The sequence below is a fragment of the Bufo bufo genome, chromosome 1 (assembly GCF_905171765.1).
Source record: "Bufo bufo chromosome 1, aBufBuf1.1, whole genome shotgun sequence".
Lineage (NCBI taxonomy): Eukaryota > Metazoa > Chordata > Amphibia > Anura > Bufonidae > Bufo > Bufo bufo.
This window is the reverse complement of record NC_053389.1, coordinates 592,693,744-592,720,571: the sequence shown is the minus strand read 5'-3', so window position 1 is coordinate 592,720,571 and position 26,828 is coordinate 592,693,744. Positions and strand designations below refer to the sequence as shown.

The window sequence follows — 26,828 nt, the reverse complement described above, 5'->3', positions numbered from 1 at the left end:
AAACTTATACCACGCTTATACCCTGCAATCCATAAGTTATGGTCGTGCTTAGCGGTGGTAGGCACTAGCCTATGTGCGCTCCCACAGTCCCGGCCACCAGAGAGGCTGATGCCTTTTCCTATAGTGTGCAAACACGACCGCCACTTATGGTTTGCAGGGTGGTTGTAATCATAGAAACGAACAGTGTATAATGTGATGGAAGAATGAATCCAGCCAGCAAAGGAGGCAATATGGACAATCACAATATATTAGTAAGTGCCTTGTATTACCTTTCTCTACATGAGAAACGGCACGTGCTAAAGTGAGACAACCCCTTTAAATAAAAAAATTAATGTCACGGTATATCACATATACCGGTATATTGCCCAACACTAGGTCCGACACTCCGCACCCCCACCTTCTTTAAATAAAAAAAATTAATACTGCGGTATATCACATATACCAGTATATTGCCCAACACTAGTTACTACACTCTGCAGCCCCACCAATCAGCTGTTTTGGGTGTATATTGCCCAACACTAGGTACTACACTCTGCAGCCCCACCAATCAGCTGTTCTGGGTGTATAGTGCCCAACACTAGGTACTACACTCTGCAACCCCACCAATCAGCTGTTCTGTGTGTATATTGCCCAACACTAGGTACTACGCTCTGCAGCCCCACCAATCAACTGTTCTGTGTGTATATTGCCCAACACTAGTGTTACGGAACGCCTAGCACCCCGACCGGGTACCTCCGTCGATATATGCTCCTAGTGCTTCCAGAGGACTCCAAGCACTCCACTTGACACTGTACGCACTGCAGACCACACGAACCGCCGCAGCTTGGTTGGGGTCTCACCGTCCTCCACCCACGCTGGACCCAAGACTGGGCTTCAGCTTCCAGTGGGTGAACCTCTCCTACATCCAGAGAGCAGGAACCATGAACAAGCTCTTACAAGAGCTTATACTCAGGGGAGTATTGTGATATAGCAATCCCCAAGAGTGTAGTTATCGCATTCCCCAAACATGAGCCAAAACTTCATGAAGGTATAAAAGCAACCACTTTATTCTAACACACAAGCATTTTATACACATCTTCCAACAAGGCCACCACCCACAGGGTTTTGTAAAAACAGCCAATCACATGCATTTACAGTATTCAAACCTCCCCAGCAATTGTACACAAAATCCCCTTCCCTCTGTCTGTAACGCAATAAACAAAATACAATGAGCATTGTCTGAGACGCAATCCACAAAATACAATTGCCAAACGTAATGGACTAACTTGAACCCTGGTGTAATTCGTGGGGGTGAGAGTTCAAGTTAGTCTAAGTCCTTTGTGAACAAATGAGGCCTGGCTGATGAGAGGGCCCAAAATCCTGGGGCAAGAGGCTAGTAGCCAGGCCCCTCCAAAACCCAGTGGCGAGGTTGGTTTCGCCACAACTAGGTACTACACTCTGCAGCCCCACCAATCAGCTGTTCTGTGTGTATAGTGCCCAACACTAGGTACTACACTTTGCAGCCCCACCAATCAGCTGTTCTGTGTGTATATTGCCCAACACTAGGTACTACACTCTGCAGCCCCACCAATCAGCTGTTCTGTGTGTATAGTGCACAACACTAGGTACTATACTCTGCAGCCCCACCAATCAGCTGTTCTGGGTGTAAATTGCCCAACACTAGGTACTACACTCTGCAGCCCCACCAATCAGCTGTTCTGTGTGTATATTGCCCAACACTAGGTACTACACTCTGCAGCCCCACCAATCAGCTGTTCTGTGTGTATAGTGCCCAATACTAGGTACTATACTCTGCAGCCCCACCAATCAGCTGTTCTGGGTGTAAATTGCCCAACACTAGGTACTACACTCTGCAGCCCCACCAATTAGTAGCTGTTCTGTGTGTATAGTGCCCAACACTAGGTACTACACTCTGCAGCCCCACCAATCAGCTGTTCTGTGTGTATAGTGCCCAACACTAGGTACTACACTCTGCAGCCCCACCAATTAGTAGCTGTTCTGTGTGTATAGTGCCCAACGCTAGGTACTACACTCTGCAGCCCTACCAATCAGCTGTTCTGTGTGTATAGTGCCAACACTAGGTACTACACTCTGCAGCCCCACCAATTAGTAGCTGTTCTGTGTGTATAGTGCCCAACACTAGGTACTATACTCTGCAGCCCCACCAATCAGCTGTTCTGGGTGTATAGTGCCCAACACTAGGTACTACACTCTGCAGCCCCACCAATCAGCTGTTCTGGGTGTATAGTGCCCAACACTAGGTACTACACTCTGCAGCCCCACCAATCAGCTGTTCTGGGTGTATAGTGCCCAACACTAGGTACTACACTCTGCAGCCCCACCAATCAGCTGTTCTGTGTGTATAGTGCCCAACACTAGGTACTACGCTCTGCAGCCCCACCAATCAGCTGTTCTGTGTGTATAGTGCCCAACACTAGGTACTACACTCTGCAGCCCCATCAATTAGTAGCTGTTCTGTGTGTATAGTGCCCAACACTAGGTACTACATTCTGCAGCCCCACCAATTAGTAGCTGTTCTGTGTGTATACTGCCCAACGCTAGGTACTACACTCTGCAGCCCTACCAATCAGCTGTTCTGTGTGTATAGTGCCCAACACTAGGTACTACACTCTGCAGCCCCACCAATCAGCTGTTCTGTGTGTATATTGCCCAACACTAGGTACTACACTCTGCAGCCCCACCAATCAGCTGTTCTGTGTGTATAGTGCCCAATACTAGGTACTATACTCTGCAGCCCCACCAATCAGCTGTTCTGGGTGTAAATTGCCCAACACTAGGTACTACACTCTGCAGCCCCACCAATTAGTAGCTGTTCTGTGTGTATAGTGCCCAACACTAGGTACTACACTCTGCAGCCCCACCAATCAGCTGTTCTGTGTGTATAGTGCCCAACACTAGGTACTACACTCTGCAGCCCCACCAATTAGTAGCTGTTCTGTGTGTATAGTGCCCAACGCTAGGTACTACACTCTGCAGCCCTACCAATCAGCTGTTCTGTGTGTATAGTGCCCAACACTAGGTACTATACTCTGCAGCCCCACCAATCAGCTGTTCTGTGTGTATAGTGCCCAACACTAGGTACTACACTCTGCAGCCCCACCAATTAGTAGCTGTTCTGTGTGTATAGTGCCCAACACTAGGTACTATACTCTGCAGCCCCACCAATCAGCTGTTCTGGGTGTAAATTGCCCAACACTAGGTACTACACTCTGCAGCCCCACCAATCAGCTGTTCTGGGTGTATAGTGCCCAACACTAGGTACTACACTCTGCAGCCCCACCAATCAGCTGTTCTGGGTGTATAGTGCCCAACACTAGGTACTACACTCTGCAGCCCCACCAATCAGCTGTTCTGTGTGTATAGTGCCCAACACTAGGTACTACACTCTGCAGCCCCACCAATCAGCTGTTCTGTGTGTATAGTGCCCAACACTAGGTACTACACTCTGCAGCCCCACCAATTAGTAGCTGCCCTGTGTGTATAGTGCCCAACACTAGGTACTACGCTCTGCAGCCCCACCAATCAGCTGTTCTGTGTGTATAGTGCCCAACACTAGGTACTACACTCTGCAGCCCCACCAATCAGCTGTTCTGTGTGTATAGTGCCCAACACTAGGTACTACACTCTGCAGCCCCACCAATCAGCTGTTCTGTGTGTATAGTGCCCAACACTAGGTACTACGCTCTGCAGCCCCACCAATCAGCTGTTCTGTGTGTATAGTGCCCAACACTAGGTACTACGCTCTGCAGCCCCACCAATCAGCTGTTCTGTGTGTATAGTGCCCAACACTAGGTACTACACTCTGCAGCCCCACCAATCAGCTGTTCTGTGTGTATAGTGCCCAACACTAGGTACTACGCTCTGCAGCCCCACCAATCAGCTGTTCTGTGTGTATAGTGCCCAACACTAGGTACTACGCTCTGCAGCCCCACCAATCAGCTGTTCTGTGTGTATAGTGCCCAACACTAGGTACTACGCTCTGCAGCCCCACCAATCAGCTGTTCTGTGTGTATAGTGCCCAACACTAGGTACTACACTCTGCAGCCCCACCAATCAGCTGTTCTGGGTGTAAATTGCCCAACACTAGGTACTACACTCTGCAGCCCCACCAATTAGTAGCTGTTCTGTGTGTATAGTGCCCAACACTAGGTACTACACTCTGCAGCCCCACCAATCAGCTGTTCTGTGTGTATAGTGCCCAACACTAGGTACTACACTCTGCAGCCCCACCAATTAGTAGCTGTTCTGTGTGTATAGTGCCCAACGCTAGGTACTACACTCTGCAGCCCTACCAATCAGCTGTTCTGTGTGTATAGTGCCCAACACTAGGTACTATACTCTGCAGCCCCACCAATCAGCTGTTCTGTGTGTATAGTGCCCAACACTAGGTACTACACTCTGCAGCCCCACCAATTAGTAGCTGTTCTGTGTGTATAGTGCCCAACACTAGGTACTATACTCTGCAGCCCCACCAATCAGCTGTTCTGGGTGTAAATTGCCCAACACTAGGTACTACACTCTGCAGCCCCACCAATCAGCTGTTCTGGGTGTATAGTGCCCAACACTAGGTACTACACTCTGCAGCCCCACCAATCAGCTGTTCTGGGTGTATAGTGCCCAACACTAGGTACTACACTCTGCAGCCCCACCAATCAGCTGTTCTGTGTGTATAGTGCCCAACACTAGGTACTACACTCTGCAGCCCCACCAATCAGCTGTTCTGTGTGTATAGTGCCCAACACTAGGTACTACACTCTGCAGCCCCACCAATTAGTAGCTGCCCTGTGTGTATAGTGCCCAACACTAGGTACTACGCTCTGCAGCCCCACCAATCAGCTGTTCTGTGTGTATAGTGCCCAACACTAGGTACTACACTCTGCAGCCCCACCAATCAGCTGTTCTGGGTGTATAGTGCCCAACACTAGGTACTACACTCTGCAGCCCCACCAATCAGCTGTTCTGTGTGTATAGTGCCCAACACTAGGTACTACGCTCTGCAGCCCCACCAATCAGCTGTTCTGTGTGTATAGTGCCCAACACTAGGTACTACGCTCTGCAGCCCCACCAATCAGCTGTTCTGTGTGTATAGTGCCCAACACTAGGTACTACACTCTGCAGCCCCACCAATTAGTAGCTGTTCTGTGTGTATAGTGCCCAACACTAGGTACTACATTCTGCAGCCCCACCAATTAGTAGCTGTTCTGTGTGTATACTGCCCAACGCTAGGTACTACACTCTGCAGCCCTACCAATCAGCTGTTCTGTGTGTATAGTGCCCAACACTAGGTACTACGCTCTGCAGCCCCACCAATCAGCTGTTCTGTGTGTATAGTGCCCAACACTAGGTACTACGCTCTGCAGCCCCACCAATCAGCTGTTCTGTGTGTATAGTGCCCAACACTAGGTACTACACTCTGCAGCCCCACCAATTAGTAGCTGTTCTGTGTGTATAGTGCCCAACACTAGGTACTACATTCTGCAGCCCCACCAATTAGTAGCTGTTCTGTGTGTATACTGCCCAACGCTAGGTACTACACTCTGCAGCCCTACCAATCAGCTGTTCTGTGTGTATAGTGCCCAACACTAGGTACTACACTCTGCAGCCCCACCAATCAGCTGTTCTGTGTGTATAGTGCCCAACACTAGGTACTACGCTCTGCAGCCCCACCAATCAGCTGTTCTGTGTGTATAGTGCCCAACACTAGGTACTACACTCTGCAGCCCCACCAATCAGCTGTTCTGTGTGTATAGTGCCCAACACTAGGTACTACACTCTGCAGCCCCACCAATTAGTAGCTGTTGTGTGTATAGTGCCCAACACTAGGTACTACACTCTGCAGCCCCACCAATTAGTAGCTGTTCTGTGTGTATAGTGCCCAACACTAGGTACTACACTCTGCAGCCCCACCAATTAGTAGCTGTTCTGTGTGTATAGTGCCCAACACTAGGTACTACACTCTGCAGCCCCACCAATCAGCTGTTTTGTGTGTATAGTGCCCAACACTAGGTACTACACTCTGCAGCCCCACCAATCAGCTGTTCTGGGTGTATAGTGCCCAACACTAGGTACTACACTCTGCAGCCCCACCAATTAGTAGCTGTTCTGTGTGTATAGTGCCCAACGCTAGGTACTACACTCTGCAGCCCTACCAATCAGCTGTTCTGTGTGTATAGTGCCCAACACTAGGTACTATACTCTGCAGCCCCACCAATCGCCTGTTCTGTGTGTATAGTGCCCAACACTAGGTACTACACTCTGAAGCCCCACAAATCAGCTGTTCTGTGTGTATAGTGCCCAACACTAGGTACTACGCTCTGCAGCCCCACCAATCAGCTGTTCTGTGTGTATAGTGCCCAACACTAGGTACTACACTCTGCAGCCCCACCAATCAGCTGTTCTGTGTGTATAGTACTACACTCTGCAGCCCCACCAATTAGTAGCTGTTGTGTGTATAGTGCCCAACACTAGGTACTACACTCTGCAGCCCCACCAATCAGCTGTTCTGTGTGTATAGTGCCCAACACTAGGTACTACACTCTGCAGCCCCACCAATCATCTGTTCTGTGTGTATAGTGCCCAACACTAGGTACTACACTCTGCAGCCCCACCAATTAGTAGCTGTTCTGGGTGTATAGTGCCCAACACTAGGTACTACACTCTGCAGCCCCACCAATTAGTAGCTGTTCTGTGTGTATAGTGCCCAACGCTAGGTACTACACTCTGCAGCCCTACCAATCAGCTGTTCTGTGTGTATAGTGCCCAACACTAGGTACTATACTCTGCAGCCCCACCAATCAGCTGTTCTGTGTGTATAGTGCCCAACACTAGGTACTACACTCTGCAGCCCCACCAATCAGCTGTTCTGTGTGTATAGTGCCCAACACTAGGTACTACGCTCTGCAGCCCCACCAATCAGCTGTTCTGTGTGTATAGTGCCCAACACTAGGTACTACACTCTGCAGCCCCACCAATCAGCTGTTCTGTGTGTATAGTGCCCAACACTAGGTACTACACTCTGCAGCCCCACCAATTAGTAGCTGTTGTGTGTATAGTGCCCAACACTAGGTACTACACTCTGCAGCCCCACCAATTAGTAGCTGTTCTGTGTGTATAGTGCCCAACACTAGGTACTACACTCTGCAGCCCCACCAATTAGTAGCTGTTCTGTGTGTATAGTGCCCAACACTAGGTACTACACTCTGCAGCCCCACCAATCAGCTGTTCTGTGTGTATAGTGCCCAACACTAGGTACTACACTCTGCAGCCCCACCAATCAGCTGTTCTGGGTGTATAGTGCCCAACACTAGGTACTACACTCTGCAGCCCCACCAATTAGTAGCTGTTCTGTGTGTATAGTGCCCAACGCTAGGTACTACACTCTGCAGCCCTACCAATCAGCTGTTCTGTGTGTATAGTGCCCAACACTAGGTACTATACTCTGCAGCCCCACCAATCGCCTGTTCTGTGTGTATAGTGCCCAACACTAGGTACTACACTCTGAAGCCCCACAAATCAGCTGTTCTGTGTGTATAGTGCCCAACACTAGGTACTACGCTCTGCAGCCCCACCAATCAGCTGTTCTGTGTGTATAGTGCCCAACACTAGGTACTACACTCTGCAGCCCCACCAATCAGCTGTTCTGTGTGTATAGTACTACACTCTGCAGCCCCACCAATTAGTAGCTGTTGTGTGTATAGTGCCCAACACTAGGTACTACACTCTGCAGCCCCACCAATCAGCTGTTCTGTGTGTATAGTGCCCAACACTAGGTACTACACTCTGCAGCCCCACCAATCATCTGTTCTGTGTGTATAGTGCCCAACACTAGGTACTACACTCTGCAGCCCCACCAATTAGTAGCTGTTCTGTGTGTATAGTGCCCAACGCTAGGTACTACACTCTGCAGCCCCACCAATTAGTAGCTGTTCTGGGTGTATAGTGCCCAACACTAGGTACTACACTCTGCAGCCCCACCAATTAGTAGCTGTTCTGTGTGTATAGTGCCCAACGCTAGGTACTACACTCTGCAGCCCTACCAATCAGCTGTTCTGTGTGTATAGTGCCCAACACTAGGTACTATACTCTGCAGCCCCACCAATCAGCTGTTCTGTGTGTATAGTGCCCAACACTAGGTACTACACTCTGCAGCCCCACCAATCAGCTGTTCTGGGTGTATAGTGCCCAACACTAGGTACTACGCTCTGCAGCCCCACCAATCAGCTGTTCTGTGTGTATAGTGCCCAACACTAGGTACTACACTCTGCAGCCCCACCAATCAGCTGTTCTGTGTGTATAGTGCCCAACACTAGGTACTACACTCTGCAGCCCCACCAATTAGTAGCTGTTGTGTGTATAGTGCCCAACACTAGGTACTACACTCTGCAGCCCCACCAATCAGCTGTTCTGTGTGTATAGTGCCCAACACTAGGTACTACACTCTGCAGCCCCACCAATTAGTAGCTGTTCTGTGTGTATAGTGCCCAACACTAGGTACTACACTCTGCAGCCCCACCAATCAGCTGTTCTGGGTGTATAGTGCCCAACACTAGGTACTACACTCTGCAGCCCCACCAATCAGCTGTTCTGTGTAGCTCCAGTGCCGGAAGTAGACCGCTCTGTCATCTTCGTAGTGGACTGAGCTTGTCACTCCCATTGACATCAGTGGGAGCAGCACGGCAGTCCAATACAAAGTAGAGCAAGGATAGATGTATCCTGAGGATAGGCCATTGCTCAGTAAAAGGTGGACAACCTCTTTAAAATGCATTGCTCTGCATATATATTTGGGGGGGGGGGTAACATGAGGTGACTGCACTGATATATTTTTTATTACTCACTATTTCAAGGTGATATCCATAGTGATGGTGGGTGTTGGAGTCTATGCGCGACTGATGAAACATGCAGGTAAGCGGGCTATGCTTCCATTCTAAATGTGTGGACTAGAATGCACATATCTAGTACATAGAAAACTAGCTACAGCTCCACTGACATCAAGTATACAATACGTGAGACTAGCTATTGGAGCACAACCACTAATAATATAGAGAAATGGAAGAGTAGAACAGCTCGTCCTGGAAAGGGAACCCTGTCTGTCAGTCATTCCGAAAAACTTTCTGCTTCCTCTACTTTGTACTGACTAAAGACATGCAGTATATTCACAATACATCAAACTCATTCAGTCTCTTAATAATTTTCACATGTGCACCCATATGGCATCACACTAAGCCACCATTTTAAGATTATTAAAGAATGCATGTATTTCTTACATTTTAGTGTCCGAGTAGTTGATGTTATAGCAGTAGCTTGCAGTGAATATGAAGCTGGTGTGATTGCCTTGCTGCTCCAATGCTAATACTGTATTGTAAATCCTCAACAGAGGCTGCTATGGCATGTCTTGCTGTGGACCCTGCAGTACTCCTTATAGCGGCTGGCGTTTTAATGTTCCTTATTACATTTTGTGGATGCATTGGGTCTCTACGGGAAAACATCTGCCTTTTGCAAGCGGTGGGTTACATTGACCTGGAGTTTTACATTCATAAAAAAAAAAAAAAAAAATGATCACCACACATTGTTGTGTAACTTGTAATATTTTCTCTATACTTCTCTATCTCAGTGTCTCTGATTCTTCTGTAACCTTTGTTATAAAAGAGCATCTGTCACCATGATCAACCCTGAGGTCAGCACCACCTTCCTTTCTGCAGTTGGCTGGTCCACCCCAGGCCTAGTCCCTTGGAACGCAACTTCACCTCCTCCTCTCCCCTGTTGCTACTTCCCCTCCCAAACTGATTCACAGGGCCAGGCATCCTCCCTGCTCCAGTGCCTGGCCCTAAAGTTTTGCACATGTGCCAGCAAGATTACAATTGGCACATGCGCAGTTCAGATCTCGGAGTGGAGGCAGCTGAACAAGATCGACTGCACATGCCCCAACTGGCACAAGAGTGAGATTTCGGGGTCAGGCATCGGAGCAGTGCGGATTCCTGGTCCTGTCAATCACTTCGGGAGTAGAAACAGGGGAGAAGAGAAGGTGAGGCGGTGTTCCATGGGGCTAGGCCTGCCCCTTGGTGCACCAAGCACCACATTAGCATATTAATAAATGTTAGGATTTCTCATCAATGGAACATTGATTGCAGGAAGATAACATTGAACTCAACATGTTCAGCTGTGTCAGGCAGTATGCCTGGTTTAATAGGGTTAATCCTAATGACAGGTGCTCTCTAAGGTCTGCCTCCTGTCAGTGAAAAGTTCTAGACGTACAGATAACATGGCTGCCTTTTCTAGATTTTTTATGGTTCATGAAAGAAATAAAAATATATACAGTAAAATGTATTTCTCATTACACTAGGTACAGGTCATTTACCTTTTTCCTTAAAAGGAACGCTAGATGTTTGTGATTTGCATAAGCGGCTCCTCTGAAAGAGATTTTAACACCAGTAAATATTATATTTACTGTACAGGTCATGAAATCACCAATATTTGTCATTTACATGCATTTAAAATGAGCAGTTGAAGAGTGATCCATTTTCAATGTGTACATCCACCACTCTCCCACTGCCTGATCCTCATTCATATTATCAGCCTAGTGATGTTCTGTTTGCTGAAATTGCTTCTACCCTGCATATCAGGGATGACCCAGAGCCTGTGCACAGCAAAGCTGAGAAGACATGCAAGGGAATGTGTCACCACATTTTTTTCCTGCCATTTAAAGAGGACCTGTCACCGCTCCTGACATGCCTGTTTTAATAGCTACATGCATCCCCCATGTAATACCAATTATGGAACATCTATCCTTCTGTCCGTATGTTGTGCCGTTCCTTTATTATTTCTATTAGAAGTTATGAATGAATTGCTAGCAGTCTGCAGTAAGGGTACAGAGGGGAGGTAACCAGTTGGGGGTGTGCACCTGCACAGTCTCACTCTATCCAATCAGTGCTGCCATTTTCAGACTGTACAGGTGCACACCCCCAACTGGTTACCACCTCTCTGTACCCTTACTGCAGACTGCTAGCAATTCATTCATAACTTCTAGTAGAAATAAAGGAATGGGACAACATACGGACAGAAGGATAGATGATCCAGAACTGTTATTACATGGGAAATGCATGGAGCTATTAAAACAGGAATGTCAGTGGTGACAGGTCCTCTTTAAAACCAGATTGTAGCACATATTAGTAGCAGATTGTAGCACACTTTTTATTTTCTGATTGCCTATTTTTATTTATTTTTTTATTCTATTTCCTGAAAATGGTTATGAGGGCCTGAGCTTTTCTTAACAGCATTTAAAGGGAATGTGACATCAGAAAATTACCTGCTGTTTAAATATTTTTTATGTTTAACTTATCTTTAAATAATTTTTTTTTATTTTTCTATGTCACTTTTTATATTTAAACTAAAAACCAAAAATCCAGCAGTTTTTGCACTGGCCACTATGTATAATAATAAGCGCCTCTTCTTGGTTTGTACAGATCACTTTACTGCAGTTAACTCATTCTATGTACAGATCACTTTACTGCAGTTAACTCATTCTATGTACAGATCACTTTACTGCAGTTAACTCATTCTAATACTGCCTGTAATGATACCACCTCTGTGTATAGATAAGACAGGATCCACCATTCACAATAGGTGATCAAAGCTTATCTCATCTTTCCTTGTACAATGACCTCTGCACAGGTCACAGAGCATGGCTAGAAGACTCTCCCACAGAAGTCAATGAAGTCCCCTCCTGACCATTGTGTCTATGTCCCATGGGGATGCCATAAAGCAATTTTCTTATTGCTGTGTAAATGCTGTTAAGAACAGCTAAGGCAAGATGGCCGCCTCCATAATAATGTTCAGCAAATAAATAAAAAAAATCTGCAATCAGAAAATAAAGAGATGTCACTATCTGGTTTTAACTGGCAGATAACGTTTTTTTGGTGACACATTTCCTTTAAAGCATTAAGTAAATTGCTTTATGACACCCCCACAGACTGAAGGGGCGTCTGGGACATCACCGACTTCTATGGCAGAGTTTTCTAGGCATGCTATGTGACCTGTGCAGAGGTCATCGTACAAGAAAAGAATAGATAACATCTGACAATCACCTACTGTGAATGGTGGATCCTGTCTTATCTGTCATTCTAATCATGTCTGTAATGATAACACCTCCGTGTATAGATAAGCAGGTATCTGAAGTAAAGCGATCTGTACAAACCAAGAAATGGCGCCTACTATTAGGGCTGTATTAGACCTGCAGATAGTTGGCCAGATCATTGTTAACAAGCATTCATAGGAACGATGTTCGTTAGCGATGATCTGCCTGTGTAAAAGTACCGACAATTAGCCGTTGAACGAGCAAACGTTGATAGTTCATTGGGTAATTGCAATTTTTAAGCAGGCTGATAGTGCCGTCTAATCATGGTCTGCTGCCGCCTGCCGGCAAAGAATGATTTTGTATGGGGACGAGCATTGGCATTAGCAATCGCAGCTCTCCATACTGTGGAGGAGATCACTGCATACAATAGCAACGTTCAACTCCACTGACGAGCAGGCGATTGTCAGGATAGAACAACAATAGTTAGCCTCATCTGCTGGTCTAATACAGTGTTTTTTGCTTAAAGAGGACCTTTCACCTATTCTTACCCTATGAACTAAGTATACAGCCATGTGGAGCGGCGCCCGGGGATCTCACTGCACTTACTATTATCCCCAGGCGCCGCTCCGTTCTGCCGCTATGCCCTCCGGTATCTCCGTTCCCTAAGTTATAGTAGGCGGAGATACCAGTCCCTAAGTTATGGTAGGTGGAGTCTGCCCTAGCGCTGGCCAATCGCAGCGCAGAGCTCACAGCCTGTGAGGTTATTTTCTCCCAGGCTGTGAGCTCTGCAATGCGATTGGCCAGCGCTAGGGCAGACTCCGCCTACCATAACTTAGAGAACGGAGATACCGGAGGGCATAGCAGGAGAACGGAGCGGCGCCTGGGGATAATAGTAAGTGCAGTGAGATCCCCGGGCGCCGCTCCACATGGCTGTATACTTAGTTCATAGAGTAAGAATAGGTGAAAGGTCCTCTTTAAATATAGTGATGGAAATTAAAAATAACATCTCCGAAAATTCTTTAAAAATATGTTAAACATAATTTAAACAAAAGCTCATTTTCTAAAGACACATTTGCCTTTAATGAAGCAAGGCTTTTCACTGCTCCCGGCTCCATTTCCGTAAAAAATAACAACTCTCTAACGGAAATGGCTAAATGTGATGCAAAATAAGCTCAATATACGGTATATATATTTTTTTAAATCTTCTGTTCTTTTGATGCATCAGTAGAACTGAAAACTAAATGGTGATGTGAACCTAGCCTAACTGTATACTTTTAACTTTACACATTTTTCCCATATAGTAATTTCTAAGTAATGTTTATTTATTGACTTCCTTCTGCAGTTCTCTATATGTCTGACATTGGTGTTTCTACTGCAGCTGTCTGCAGGCATTGTGGGCTTCGTCTTCTCCGACAAGGTGATGTTTAATAGCTAATGTATTTCATTGCATGAGTTTTGTTGGTTAACTTGCAGCCAATGAATCTCTTGTTTGGTACAGTACTTATAGACTATGGACACATTTATTGCCATCTTCTTCTGTAAGGACATCTGTCAGCAGATTTGTAGCTATGACACTGGCTGACCTATTGCATCTGCACTTGGCAGCTGAAGACATCTATGTTGGTCCCATGTTATGTGCCCGCATTGCTGAGAAAAATGTCTTCATATATGCAAATGAGCCTCTAGGAGCAAAGGAGGCGTTCCCATTACACCTAGAGGCTCTGTTGTCTCTACAACTACCGTGCCCTCTGTACTTTCACAGGGCCCGATGTGATATTTTCACTGGCTGACCCTGTCAATCAAAGTGCAGAGGGCATGGCAGTTGTAGAAAGGGCTGAGACTCTTGATGTAAAGGCAACGGCCCCGTTGCTCCTAGGTGCTCAATTGCATATGTTAAAACACTTTTTTTCTCATAATTGTTGTGGGAAAATATCCAGCAAAACCATTAATTTATATATTTAAATAGCAGCTATTTCTGACTTCAGATATACACGGGGAGATGTTATTAGTCATTGATAGCATTCTCTGTGCAAGTGTGTATACATAGATAACTGTCACTGATAACTGTACACAGGGGAGGTGCTGTCAGTGATTGATAGCAGGGGGGAAATAGATAATGTATCTATGTATACACACTTACACAGAGAATGCTATCAATTACCGATAACACTTCCCCCGTGTACAGCTATCAGTGACTGACAGCTATCTATGTATAAACACTGATACAGAGAATGCTATCAATCACTGATAACACCTCCCCCATGTACAGGTATCAGTGACTGACAGCTATCTCTGTATACACACTTACACACAGAATGTCATCAATCACTGATAACACCTCTTCTGTGTCGGTCACTGACCTTACCTGTGAACAATGAAGTCATAAAAAGCAGAGGTATAAATTAATCTTCTGCTGTCCATGTGCCAGAACTAAAATTGGGTGGCGGAGGTGCCATTGCAGCCTGCATCCTCCCACCCACACCCAGCTCACTGTTTGGGAAAGTGACAAAAGTACTGGAAAAAGCCTAAAAAGTCACATGTTGTTGCAAACAAAATGTGTGCCTTTTATACTCTCATTTTGTAGAGCTATAATAGATGATCATGTATAGTTGCTGTCCTTTGTCTTGCTTCATTCACAATAATGCCTTACTCACACGTCAGTGTTCGGTCAGTGATTTCCATCAGTTATTGTGAGCCATAACCAGGTGCGTCTCTAAACACAGAACAGGGGCAGATCTTTCGCTTATACTTTGTCTGTGGAGGCTCCAATCCTGGTTTTAGCTCACAATCACTGAGGAAAATCACTGACCAAACACGACGTGTGAATAAGGCCTCATGCACACAACCGTTGTTTTGGTCCACATCCGAGCCGCAGTATTTGCATCTTGGATGCGGACCCATTCACTTCAATGGGGCCACAAAAGATGCGGACAGCACTCCATGTGCTTTCTGCATCCGTTGCTCCGTTCAGTGGTCCGCAAAAAAAATATAACCTGTCCTATTCTTGTCCGTTTTGCAGACAAGAATAGGCAGTTATATTAATGGCTATTCAGCACCGTTCCGCAAATATATGCGAGCGCTCCTACGTGACCTGGTCTATTTTGTGAAAACTAAAGCTGGAAATTTTGCTTAAACTTTTGTCCTTTCTTCATGCATGCAGTTTATCATGGATAAACACAGCTGTGGAGTCTATAGTTTGTGCACTCAAAGAGCAGATTTACAATATCCAAAATGCCTTCTGCAGCATTTAACCCCTTCCCGACCTATGACGCACTACTACGTCATGGGAACCACTGCGTTGCCGCAATTTGACGTAATAGTACGTCATAGTGATCGTGCGGGCACCAGAGCGGTGCGCGCGCGATCACTGCAGGGACCCGGCAGTCCGTGGTATCCGGGCCCCTGCTGTAAAAGCCGATGCCGGCGGATTAACCCCTTCTATGCCACGGTCCGCGCTGACCGCGACATAGAAGGGGTTTGTGTCTGGTAAGTGATTGCATCGAGTCCCCGCTCTGCTGTGGCGGGGACCCGATGCGATACAAGGCAGCCCGATGCCGTGCAGAGACTGCCCAATGCCTTGCACGGCATCGGGAACTGCCTTCTATGGGTGCCGAGGAGATCCAGCCTCAGGCTGCATCTCCTAGGCAACCTGTTAGTGTATGACTCAGTGTCATACACTAACAGGCAATGCATTACAATACAGATGTATTGTAATGCATTGCAGAGGGGATCAGACCCCCAAAAGTGATCATAAATAAAGTAAAAAAGTGTTTTTAATAAAGGAATAAAATTAATAAAGTAAAAAAGAAAAAAACGCCCCTTTCCCACTTATTTTATAATAAAAAAAAACAAAGAAATACACATATTAGGTATCGCCGCGTCCGTAATGACCGGCTCTATAAATATATCACATGATCCACCCTGTCCGATAAACACCATAAAAAAAAAACGGTGTAAAAAAAAAAGCTATTTTTGGCACCTTACATCACAAAAAGTGCAACACTGAGCGATCAAAAAGGCGTATGTCCCACAAAATGGTATCAATAAAACAGTCACCTCATCCCGCCAAAAAATGAGCCCTAAGACAATCGCCCAAAAAATAAAAAAAAACTATAGCTCTCAGGACATGGAGACACTAAAACATCTTTTTTTTTTTGTTTCAAAACTGCTATTATTGTGCTAAAGTGAAATACATAAAAAAATATATATATACATATTAGGCATCGCCACGTCCGTAACAACCAGCTCTTTAAAAATATCACATGACCTTACCCCTCAGGTAAACACCGTAAAAATAAAAAAAATAAAAACTGTAAAAAAACAATTTTTGTCACATTACATCAGAAATTGCAACAGCAAGTGATCAAAAAGGCCTATGCCCTCCAAAATAGTACCAATCAGACCGTTACCTCATCCCGCAAAAAATTAGACCCTACCTAAAAGAATTGGTCAAAAAATAAAAAAGCTATGGCTCTCAGACTATGGAGGCACTAAAATATCATTATTTCGGTTTCATAAATGCTATTATTGTGTAAAACTTAAATAAATAAGAAAATGTAGACATATTAGGTATTGCCACGTGCGTAACGATCTGCTCTATAAAAAAGTCACATGACCTAATCCCTCAGGTAAACGCTGTAAAAATTAAAAATTAAAACGGTGCCAAAACATCCATTTTTTTGGTTACCGTACCTCACAAAAAACATAATATAGAGCAATTATTAATCATATGTACCCCAAAATAGTACCAATAAAACTGGCACCTTATCCCGTAGTTTCCAAAATGTGGTCACTTTTTTGAGTTTTCTAGATTTGCCTCCAAACTTCGAAGCCTTCTAACGTACCCAAAAAATAAAATGGCATTTTCAAAATGATCCAAACATGAAGTAGACATATGGGGAATGTAAAGTAATTGCTATTTTTGGAGGTATTACTATCTATTATAAAAGTAGAGAAATTGAAATTTGGAATTTTTTCTTTTACTAATTTTTACCACTGTCATGAAGTACGATATGTGACGAGAAAACAATCTCAGAATGGCCTGTATAAGTAAAAGCATTTTAAAGTTATCACCACATAACACCAAATGACACATGTCAGATTTGCAAAAAATATCCTGGGCAGGAAGGTGAAAACAAGCCCGGGGTTGAAGGGGTTAATGGTGTGCTTTGTGTACAGTAGAAAATGTTTAGCTATAAAATATGTTTCCTCAATTATAAAGCTCCTGTAAATACATTTATATGAAATGCTACACAGAAAGAGGGGCGGGTCCATTCACACGTCCGTATGTGTTTTGCGGATCCGCAAAACATGGACACCGGCAATGTGTGTTCCGCATTTTGCGGACCGCACATCGCCTGCACTCTTATAGAAAATGTTACGGACAAGAATAGGACATTTTTTTGCGGAACGGAAGTGCGGATCCGCAAACGCAGATGCGGACAGCACATTCCGGCCCCATTGAAAATGAAAGGGTCCACACCTGTTCCGCAAAATTGCAGAACAGATGCAGACCCATTTTGCGGACGTGTGAATGGGCCCTAGTTGAGATGACTGAACTAATTACTCATTCAAGATATATGAAACTAAAGCCTGTATTACACTGTCTGATTTTTTGGGCAGATAATTGCTAATGAGCGTTCGCATGAACACACATTAGCGATCATCTGGCAGTGTTAGGCTCCATTCACACGTCCGCAAAATGGGTCCGCATCCGTTCCGCAATTTTGCAGAACGGGTGCGGACCCATTAATTCTCTATGGGGACGGAATGGATGCGGACAGCACACAGTGTGCTGTCTGCAGCCGCAATTGCGGAGCGCGGCCCCGATCTTCGAGTCCGCAGCTCCGCAAAAGATAGAACATGTCCTATTCTTGTCCGCAACTTGAGGAAAAGAATAGGCATTTCTATGGGGGTGCCGGGCGGGTGTGTGGCGGATCCGCAATTTGCGGGTCCGCAACACACCACGGACGTGTGAATGGAGCCTAATACTGTTGCTGATGAACGAGCAAATGAGCTAGATCATCAGGCAAACCAAATCTTTTGACATGTTAAAAATTTTTTTACGATCTTCCGCAGGCAAACCACTATACAGTATGGTGACGAGCTATGGCATAGCAATCTCTCTTCCCCATGCTGCGGAGGAGATTGCTGCAAGTAAAGTGGTCTCCTCTGCTGGCGAGCAGGTGATTGCCGGGAGGGAACTCTTTCCTCCTGACAATCGTCTGCCATATCTGGCTGTGTAATACAGCCTTAGGCCTCCTGCACACGAACCTGTGCGTCCTGTGGCCGCGCCGCGGCCCGCAATGCACAAACACCAACCGTGGGGCAGCCGCAGCGGATCGCAGACCCATTCATTTGAATGGGTCCGTGATCCGGCCGTTCCGCAAAAAGATAGGACATGTTCTATCTTTTTGCGGAACAGAAGTACGGGACGAAACCCCACGGAAGCACTCCGTAGTGCTTCCATACAGTTTTGTTCTGTGCTCTCTTTCCGCATCTCCAGATTTGCGGACACATTGAAGTGAATGGGTCCGCATCCGTGATGCGGAATGCACACGGAATGGTGCCAGTGTATTGCGGATCAGCAAATGCGGTCCACAATACGGCAACGGGACACCTACGGTCATGTGCAGGAGGCCTTAAGGGGGATATTTATCATTCCCTATGCCTTGCTTTTGATGTTAAAAAGTCGCAAACCCCAGTTTTTAAATGCCATTACGCCTAGATATAGTCACAAGCGGCACTTTTACATCGTCCTCACCAGTTTCCTGCTGGAGAACGGTGAGGCTTTGCCTCGTCATAAATGATATGCCTACTCTGACAGCACAGGGCACATCAAGACAAACTTGATGGCCTTAGGCCCCTTGCAGACGAGAGTGAGCGTATTAGGCCTGGATGCGTTGTGGATGCGTTCAGTGAAAAATTCAAGGTATACAAACAACATCTCTTAGCAACCATCCGTGAAAAACGCACACGCAAGTGCGGATGCAATGCGTTTTTCACGCAGCCCCATTCACTTCTATAGGGCCAGCGTTGCGTGAAAAAACGCAGAATATAGAACATGCTGCGATTTTCACGCAACACACAAGTGATGCGTGAAAAACAATGCTCATGTACACAGACCCATTGAAATGAATGGGTCCGTGTTCAGTGCGGGCGCAATGCGTTCGCATCATGCATTGCACCCACGCGGAATACTCGCTTGTGTGAAAGGGGCCTTAGTGTTTCTCTTGGTTTTGTTTATTAATTGGAGATTTTCCTAGCTGCTTGTGCAGGAAAATATGGATTTTATTAAAGACAGGAGACGAACATTATATGCAATACTTCTTTACTGGACTCCAATCAACAGCAAAGTTTAAATAAAGATATGAAGAAGATTTTTTTAAAGAAACATGCAGTGAGGTACACTGGCAGCCAATCACAACACAGCATTGGGTATATAAGCTCCTGTAATATGCAAATCATCCTCTTTCTTTGATCCCATGTCAATCTTTCCTGAACGAAAACTTGGAAATCATCCAAAGTTCAATGAGCCATGTCGAGGGAAGAGATCGACTGAAGACTCCCAGAAGAATATTAAACTAGAAGAGAACAGAAACAGGGTGGGTTATAGGGTGGGATAATGTTAGTCTCCTGTCTTTAATAAAATACTTATTTTCCTGCACAAGCAGCTAGCAAAATCTCCAATTTTATTACAAGCAGGAGACTCCATTATATATGCATGTTTAAAGCTAACACAATACATGAGTAATAAACTTGAACTCTATATTATGCGATTAGATTAAGAACATGGAAGTATGGGGTTCGGGTCGAAAGTAGAATGCTTTGAATGTGGATTCTGGCGACCAGTCGGCTGCCTTAAGAATGTCAGATAGAGAGGCACCAGCCTGCCTAACCTTTTGTAGAAACCGGAAGGTGAGGTTTACAGAACGATAATAATTGGGAATGAGCTGGTTGCCTAAGAGATTCAGTCTTACGTTCGTAGACCTTGAGACAACGAACAATACACAAATGTTCTTGTTAAGGAAAGGCGGACTAAAAAATGGAGGGAAAATTGGTCTTAGTACGCCGGGAAATGGAGAAGGATACGCCTTGTGGGGAAAATTGTCTCTGGAATATGTCTAAGGCTCTGACATCGGAGACTCTTTTGAAAGAGAAGAGGCATAGAAGAGTAGCCAACTTAAAAGAAAGGAGCTTTAAAGATAGGAGATCATTATCTCCCCAGGAGACGAAAAAGGTTAAGTACCAAAGTAACATCCCAGGTAGAATGATACTTGGGTAAAGGAGGTCTGCGGAATTTCATACCTTTCATTAACTTACAGACAAGGGAGTATTTACCTATTGACATATTCTGGAGCGGAGCGTGATGAAAGGAAATCGCTGAACGTTAATCGTCCAATAGGTAATTAAAGACCTGTACCATAGGTGCGTGAACGGGATCCACGTTCCGTTGTAAGCACCAACCAGCCCAAAGTCTCCAGGCTGATCTGTAAGCAGACCTGGTACCCGGGGCCCAAGCATCTGAGAGGATATCCTGAGCTGAGTGTAAAAGTCTGATATCAAACTGTTGACCGGAGATGAGCCATGCTACTAGATGAAGTAGGTCTGACAAGACTAAGGGATGAGGATTCCCGGAAGGGTCCAGGAGAATGGAATGATGAGTTGGCAATAAGCGTGGAAAGTCTATGGTCATCCCCAGGATTTGAGGAAACCAAGACTGAGTGGGCCAGAACGGAGTTATCAAGACTATAGTCTATTTCTGGGTTCTGGTCAACAGTGCTCTCGGAATAAGAGCAAAGGGGGGGAACACGTATAGAGTTCCCGAAGGCCAGAGGTGGAGGAGGGCATCTGTGCCCAACGACTCCAGGTCGGGATGCCAGCTGAAGAATTTGGGAAGCTGATGGTTTAATAGAGATGCGAAAAGGTCTAATTGGAGGGGGCCCCACAGTGAGTAGAGGAGTTGGAAAATCATAGGATCTAGACGCCAGTCGCTGTGGTCTGTTAGGAAGCGAGAGTTCCAATCTGCAACTGAGTTGGAAAGGCCCGGAAGATATTCTGCCTTCAGCGTAATGTCTATGTCGAGACAAAAGAAGATATTCTGCCTTCAGCGTAATGTCTATGTCGAGACAAAAGTGACAGAATTCTTTCGCTATATTGGCCAGGATTTCTGATCTGGTGCCTCCCAGACATTCACATACTGTCCTGCAGAGATTTTGTCCATCCGCAAAAGAATGCAACAGTGCGATCTGTCTCTTGCAAAACTCTTGAGGGCGAAGAACCCTGCCAAGAGTTCCAGGCAATTCTTCGGACCATTTTCCACCAGTGGATAAGGAGCCGCACCAGGCACCCCATCCGCTGCAACTGGCATCCGATTCCAGAATCAGATCTGGAACCGAATTGAAGATAGCCTTCCCGTTCCATAATTGGATGTGATCCAACTACCACAGGAGTTCCTCTTTGGCATCCGTGGAAAGGGATACTTCATCTGAATATCCCAAACCTTTTCTAAGGTGACGGGTTTTCAAGCGTTGGAGAGCTTGATAATGTAGAGGAGCGTGGAAAATTGCTTGAATGGAAGGATAGCAGACCTACTGTCCAAGCTAAAGTGCCAAGTGAGATCCGCTGTCTGTTCAAGACTGACCGAATCTCTCTTCGGATGGTTTTTAGCTTCCTGGGAGGGAGACTCAGAATGGCTGGCTGAGTGTTGATGAGAAAACCCAGGAATTCTACTTCCCGAGAGGGAGTTAGAACAGATTTCTCGAGATTGAGAAGGAATCCCAGATTGGTCAACAAGGTCGTGGTCCACTGAATGTGGAGATATATGAGGGACAGAGATTGGGCCATAATGAGTAAATCGTCTAAGTATATTATAAGACGAACACCTCGGGACCGCAGTAGAGATACTACTGTTTTTTTTTTTTTTTTAAATCAAATCGTTTTTATTAAACAATAAATACAAATTATAACATAATACAATACGTTGACTTTTTCTTTCTTTACATTATCCACAATGCGGATTCAGTGAACAACATTACTCATATGTATATCACCACTCAGTATTATCATGAATCCATACAATACATATACCTTTGCTAAAACATATTATGAACAAAAAATTACCGGAAACTTGACCTTTCCAAACTCCCTCCCCCCCTTACCCTACCCTAACCCCCCAACCCTAACATTGGTCTTGACCATCACATGTCTATATAACCACATGGGTATGAGATAACCATTCAGTCCACATTTTTTCAAACTTCTGAGGGCACCCTCTCTTCACAAATACCCCTTTTTCGAGTACCAGCATGTCATGCACCTTCCGTTCAAACTCGCTCAGTGTGGGCGGACTCCCCTGGATCCACCTCATAGCGATCAGTTTCCTGGCCACATATAGCAATCTCCCCACAGCTACCCTGACCGGTTCATTCCCTCCAATTTCAGACACATACCCCAGAATACACACCTTAGGATCTTTTTGAATTCTTAATGTCAATTTACTATTAATCATCTCTACAACTTCCTCCCAATAATTACCAACTACTGGACAAGACCACAGCATATGCAACAAGTCTGCACCATCTTCCATACACTTTGGGCACTTGTCATCACCTCTTACTCCTATCTTTTTCAGGAACACCGGTGTTTTGTACACTCTGTGTATAATAAATAGTTGGGACAGTTTGCCTTGTTCACTTAGAGACACCTTGGGGACTGCTTCTAAAATATCTTCCCACATATCCTTAGACATATCCCCCACGTCAGCCTCCCACTTTTTCATTCTTGAAAGCGGATATCCCTCTAAAATTTTTTCCATTAGAAGAGCGTACACCTGTGATATTAACCCTCTTTTTCCCCCTCCCGAAGAACAAGCTTATGAACCACCTCCATTTGAGCTATCACACATCCTTTCCGCATCGTGACCTCAAGGGCATGTCTTATTTGAAGATATTTATAAAACCACTCCTTAGGGATATTAAATTCCTGCTGCAGGTTTTGAAATGACTTACATGTCCTGTCTTTAATTAATTGTCCGATTCTCGTCACTCCATAAATTTCCCAGTTCCCGAGTCCTGGTATGGCAAATAGTTCTGGCAACAAGTGATTCTTTCCAATAGGGGAAAGTACACTAATACCTCCCACTCCTCTTAGCAGCTTCACCTTTGCCCAAACTTTTTTCATGAGTTCAATAAGAGGAAGTTTTTCCCTCCCTGCATGCATTCCTGAACCTTCCAGAATGCCCATGAGGTCCCGACTACACAACCAATGCTGCAATATCTGCCCAGTCATGTCCGGAGCTTGTAGATCAATCCACCCCTTAAAATGCTGACATTGGGAAGCCAAAAAATAAATCCATGCGTTAGGGACAGCTAGGCCCCCTTCCGACTTAGAATACTGCAATGTCTCCAGTTTGATCCTAGCCTGTCCATACTTCCACGTAAGATCTCTAAATATAGAGTGAATTTTCTTAAATCTATCCAGAGGGATCCAAACTGGAGCATTATTCAGTATATATAACAGTTGGGGCATCATAACCATTTTTAAAAGACTACTGGTTTTAATAGTTTGGTGAAACACCAAGGGGCGGAGGAAAGACCGAAAGGCAAGCTGGTAAACTGCCATTTCTGGCTTTCCCAAACAAATTGGAGGTATGGCTGGGACAGTGGATGCATAGGTATTATGAGATAAGCATCCTTGAGATCTATTTTTGCCAGTCAATCGTGCGGTAACAAAAGGTCTCTCAGGAGATGAATTCCCTCCATTTTGAAGTGTTGGTAAAACACAAAATTGTTGAGGAGTCTCAAATTGATAACTGGTCTGTGACCGCCATCTCTTTTTTTTTTTCACTAGAAATAGATTGCTTACAAATCCTGGGGATTCTAAGGGTATTGGAACAATAACGCCCTTGGAATAGAGTTCCTCTATTTCTAGTTGAACTAGTGTGCGGTCTGACTCTGAAAATGTTATTGGATGAGGCGAGTGTGTTTGTATTGGTAGAAATAGGAATTCTACTTGATATCCTGAGGCCGTATTTAAGACCCATAAGTCTGATGTAATCGGAAACCAAACGTGGTAAAAGTGTTTTATCCTGCCCCCTAGGGGTATTTGTGAAAAATACTGGCTGGGGACACTCACCGAGGGTCTGGTTCTCTGAAAACCTCTATGGCCTCTCGCCCTCCAGGGTCGGCCCCTAACGGGAAAAAAGGGCGTTGGGTTGAAGGAGTGGGATGGAGCTGGATATCTGTCCGCTCGGGGAAGGCCTCTTGGGTATTGATTCTTGTGGGTCGGACGGCTGGGAAATCAGCCCCTTCTTTTCCCAGCCCTCCCAAATTGTGGCTTCCTCTGTTAAATCTAGGATTTTTGTTAAGGGGCCTAGTAAATCAAAAGAATTGATCTTGAATGGCCCTGAAGGAGCGGTCCACACCTTTCTTGGTGTTTTTCCCCGATTTGGCTAAATAATTCAAAGTTGGATCTAAGTCAGGGGTGTTTGCCACTTTTGATTGTAAAGTGGGTCTAGGGCACTCTGCCCGCAATTTGCTACGGGCCAACTTATCCAAGGGTTTCCTTATCCAAAAATTCTGAAATTGGGGTTTGGGCACCCATTCCCCTGATCTGGGGTGTGTAATATCATTGAGATTTAAAAATGGGATTCCTGCGGCATCCAAAATGGCGGAATCCGCGGTATTTGAGCCCCAAAAAAATTTCCTCATCGGAAACGTCTTCGTATTCCGAATTCTCCTCTTTGTCGGAGGAGACAATTTCATCCGAGGAAGATTCGCTCGGTGATGTAATATATGTCTTGACTCGGGATGTCGAAGCCTTTAGAGCCCGCTTAGTTTTTAGCTCCTCAGGGGCAGAGGGTAAGGGATGTAAACTATTGACATCTGAATGTACGCTTTTCTGTAGCGTGAACCTGATCCTCTTTAGTTTTAGCCATTTTGGCTTGTTTCTTGGGCTGAGGATCGGTAATTATAAAGCAGCGTTTGTGAGAGTGTTTGCCTTGTTTGTGAAGGCCCTGCGCCATATTAGATGCGGAATCTTCCGTTGACCAAAAAATATCCAATGGAGTGGCCGGAATCGCTTGAGGTAAATTCGGAGTTGCGGAATGAGATATGGCTTGGGCCACAGATTTATTAATAACCTCGTGCACAGATGACATAGCAGAGTTTAATGCCGCGTGAATTGACTTTTGTATGGTTTGTTGCTTGGACTGGATAAAATTTTCTTCCAAAAATTCAAGACCCTGAGGGTCTAAGGCTGCTTCAGCATTTTCCTTCAGCCTTGAGGAATATATGAACAATTGTCAAGGAATAAAAGAATTGAAATAATGTAACATATGACAAAATTCTATAATAATGTAATATGAGATAGGAGCTCTAGAAAAATGCACTACTAGCAGAAAAAACACAAGAGTTCCTTCATGAGTTACATGCTGCCGACATCGGAAGTGGTCATAATAATGTAACTTGACTGTGTGATTTTTATCATTGTTCCAAGGCATTAACCTTCCATTCAGATATTGATGTTATTTATTTCCTTGCATTTTAGCCTGGTATATATTAAAGGAGTTATCCAATATCTGTAATGCCCTTCCCCCCCCCCCCCCCCCTCCCATGTGCCCAGGCCCCTCAGACATTCCACCCGTGTTGCTTCTAATGCCGGCACAGCTGCCGCTGCATCTCCAATTTGCACAGATGAAAACTTCCGGCGTTGGGGGGCAGCCAATAGAAGGTGGTGACGGGGATGAGCCTCCCTAGCATCGCAGTTGACATTATAGATCTTGGGTAACCCCCTTTAACAATAATATTATAGTGCTTGTATGTAGAATGCTGGCCTCGTTAACATTGCCCTGCTTGATTGTAAGTATGCTTACTCTCTTGAAGGCTCGTGGGAAGGTCAGTGAAGTGATTGATAATGCAATTGTTCACTACAGGGATGATCTGGATCTACAAAATCTCATAGACATTGGACAAAGACAGGTAATATAACATCATTGGTCTGCTATAGAGAAAAGTACATTCAACAATACAAAATGGCAGTCTGTAATATCCCCTTGTACATTTCTGGTTAATAGATTGGAATATAGTACAATACAATGCACTGCCAAAATTTGGTAACTTAGGAAGGCTACTATGATAATGCTAAAGGCAAACTAAAGTACAATTATACTGGACCCATCATACCTGTAGTTAGAATCTTTAAAAGCTGTGTGTCACGATGGGGAGTGGGGGAAACTCCCCACCATATTATGCGGGCTGTTACTAAGCCTGGACACAGGGAAAAGGCGCAGGTCACCTCCTACAGCTGCCCTAATCCTTACCCTGATCTCCTGACCGTATGAGCACCCCCTAAAGGTGGGAGGGCTCATACAATGGAACCTAGATACTGCTGACCCTAACGGTCCCTTGCATAGGGGTCAGGAATAGGAGACAACCGCTTCCTCAAAGACACAGACGAACCAGAGTCTCCAGTGGCCTAGTAACAGATGGAAGAAAGATAGATAGAGCAGCAACTGAACGGCAGGTAAGCACCAGGTAAAACAACAACACACCAGAACAACAAACACTTACCTGCCGCAGCAAAGATGGAACAACGACAACTAAACCATGGAACAACGACAACCAAACAACCTGGAACCTCCTGCGAACACCAGATGCAAGCTGGCTCCAGGCAAGGCTGCTCCTAAACTTTAGGTTCACCCCTCCGGGAAACCAATGGGGCCCCCTTCCGGAGGCAT

General features: G+C 45.3%; 1 protein-coding gene across 1 annotated transcript in view; it reads left to right on the top strand.

Moving 5' to 3' along the window:
• The window catches only part of TSPAN33 (tetraspanin 33), an 88,334-nt gene that overhangs the window by 53,742 nt on the left and 7,764 nt on the right, over positions 1-26,828 (top strand). The window contains exons 2-5 of the mRNA XM_040413484.1: positions 8,865-8,922; positions 9,395-9,522; positions 13,434-13,508; positions 25,975-26,070. Coding sequence (XP_040269418.1) covers positions 8,865-8,922; positions 9,395-9,522; positions 13,434-13,508; positions 25,975-26,070 — 357 coding nt within the window. The remainder of the gene's footprint in view (positions 1-8,864; positions 8,923-9,394; positions 9,523-13,433; positions 13,509-25,974; positions 26,071-26,828) is intronic.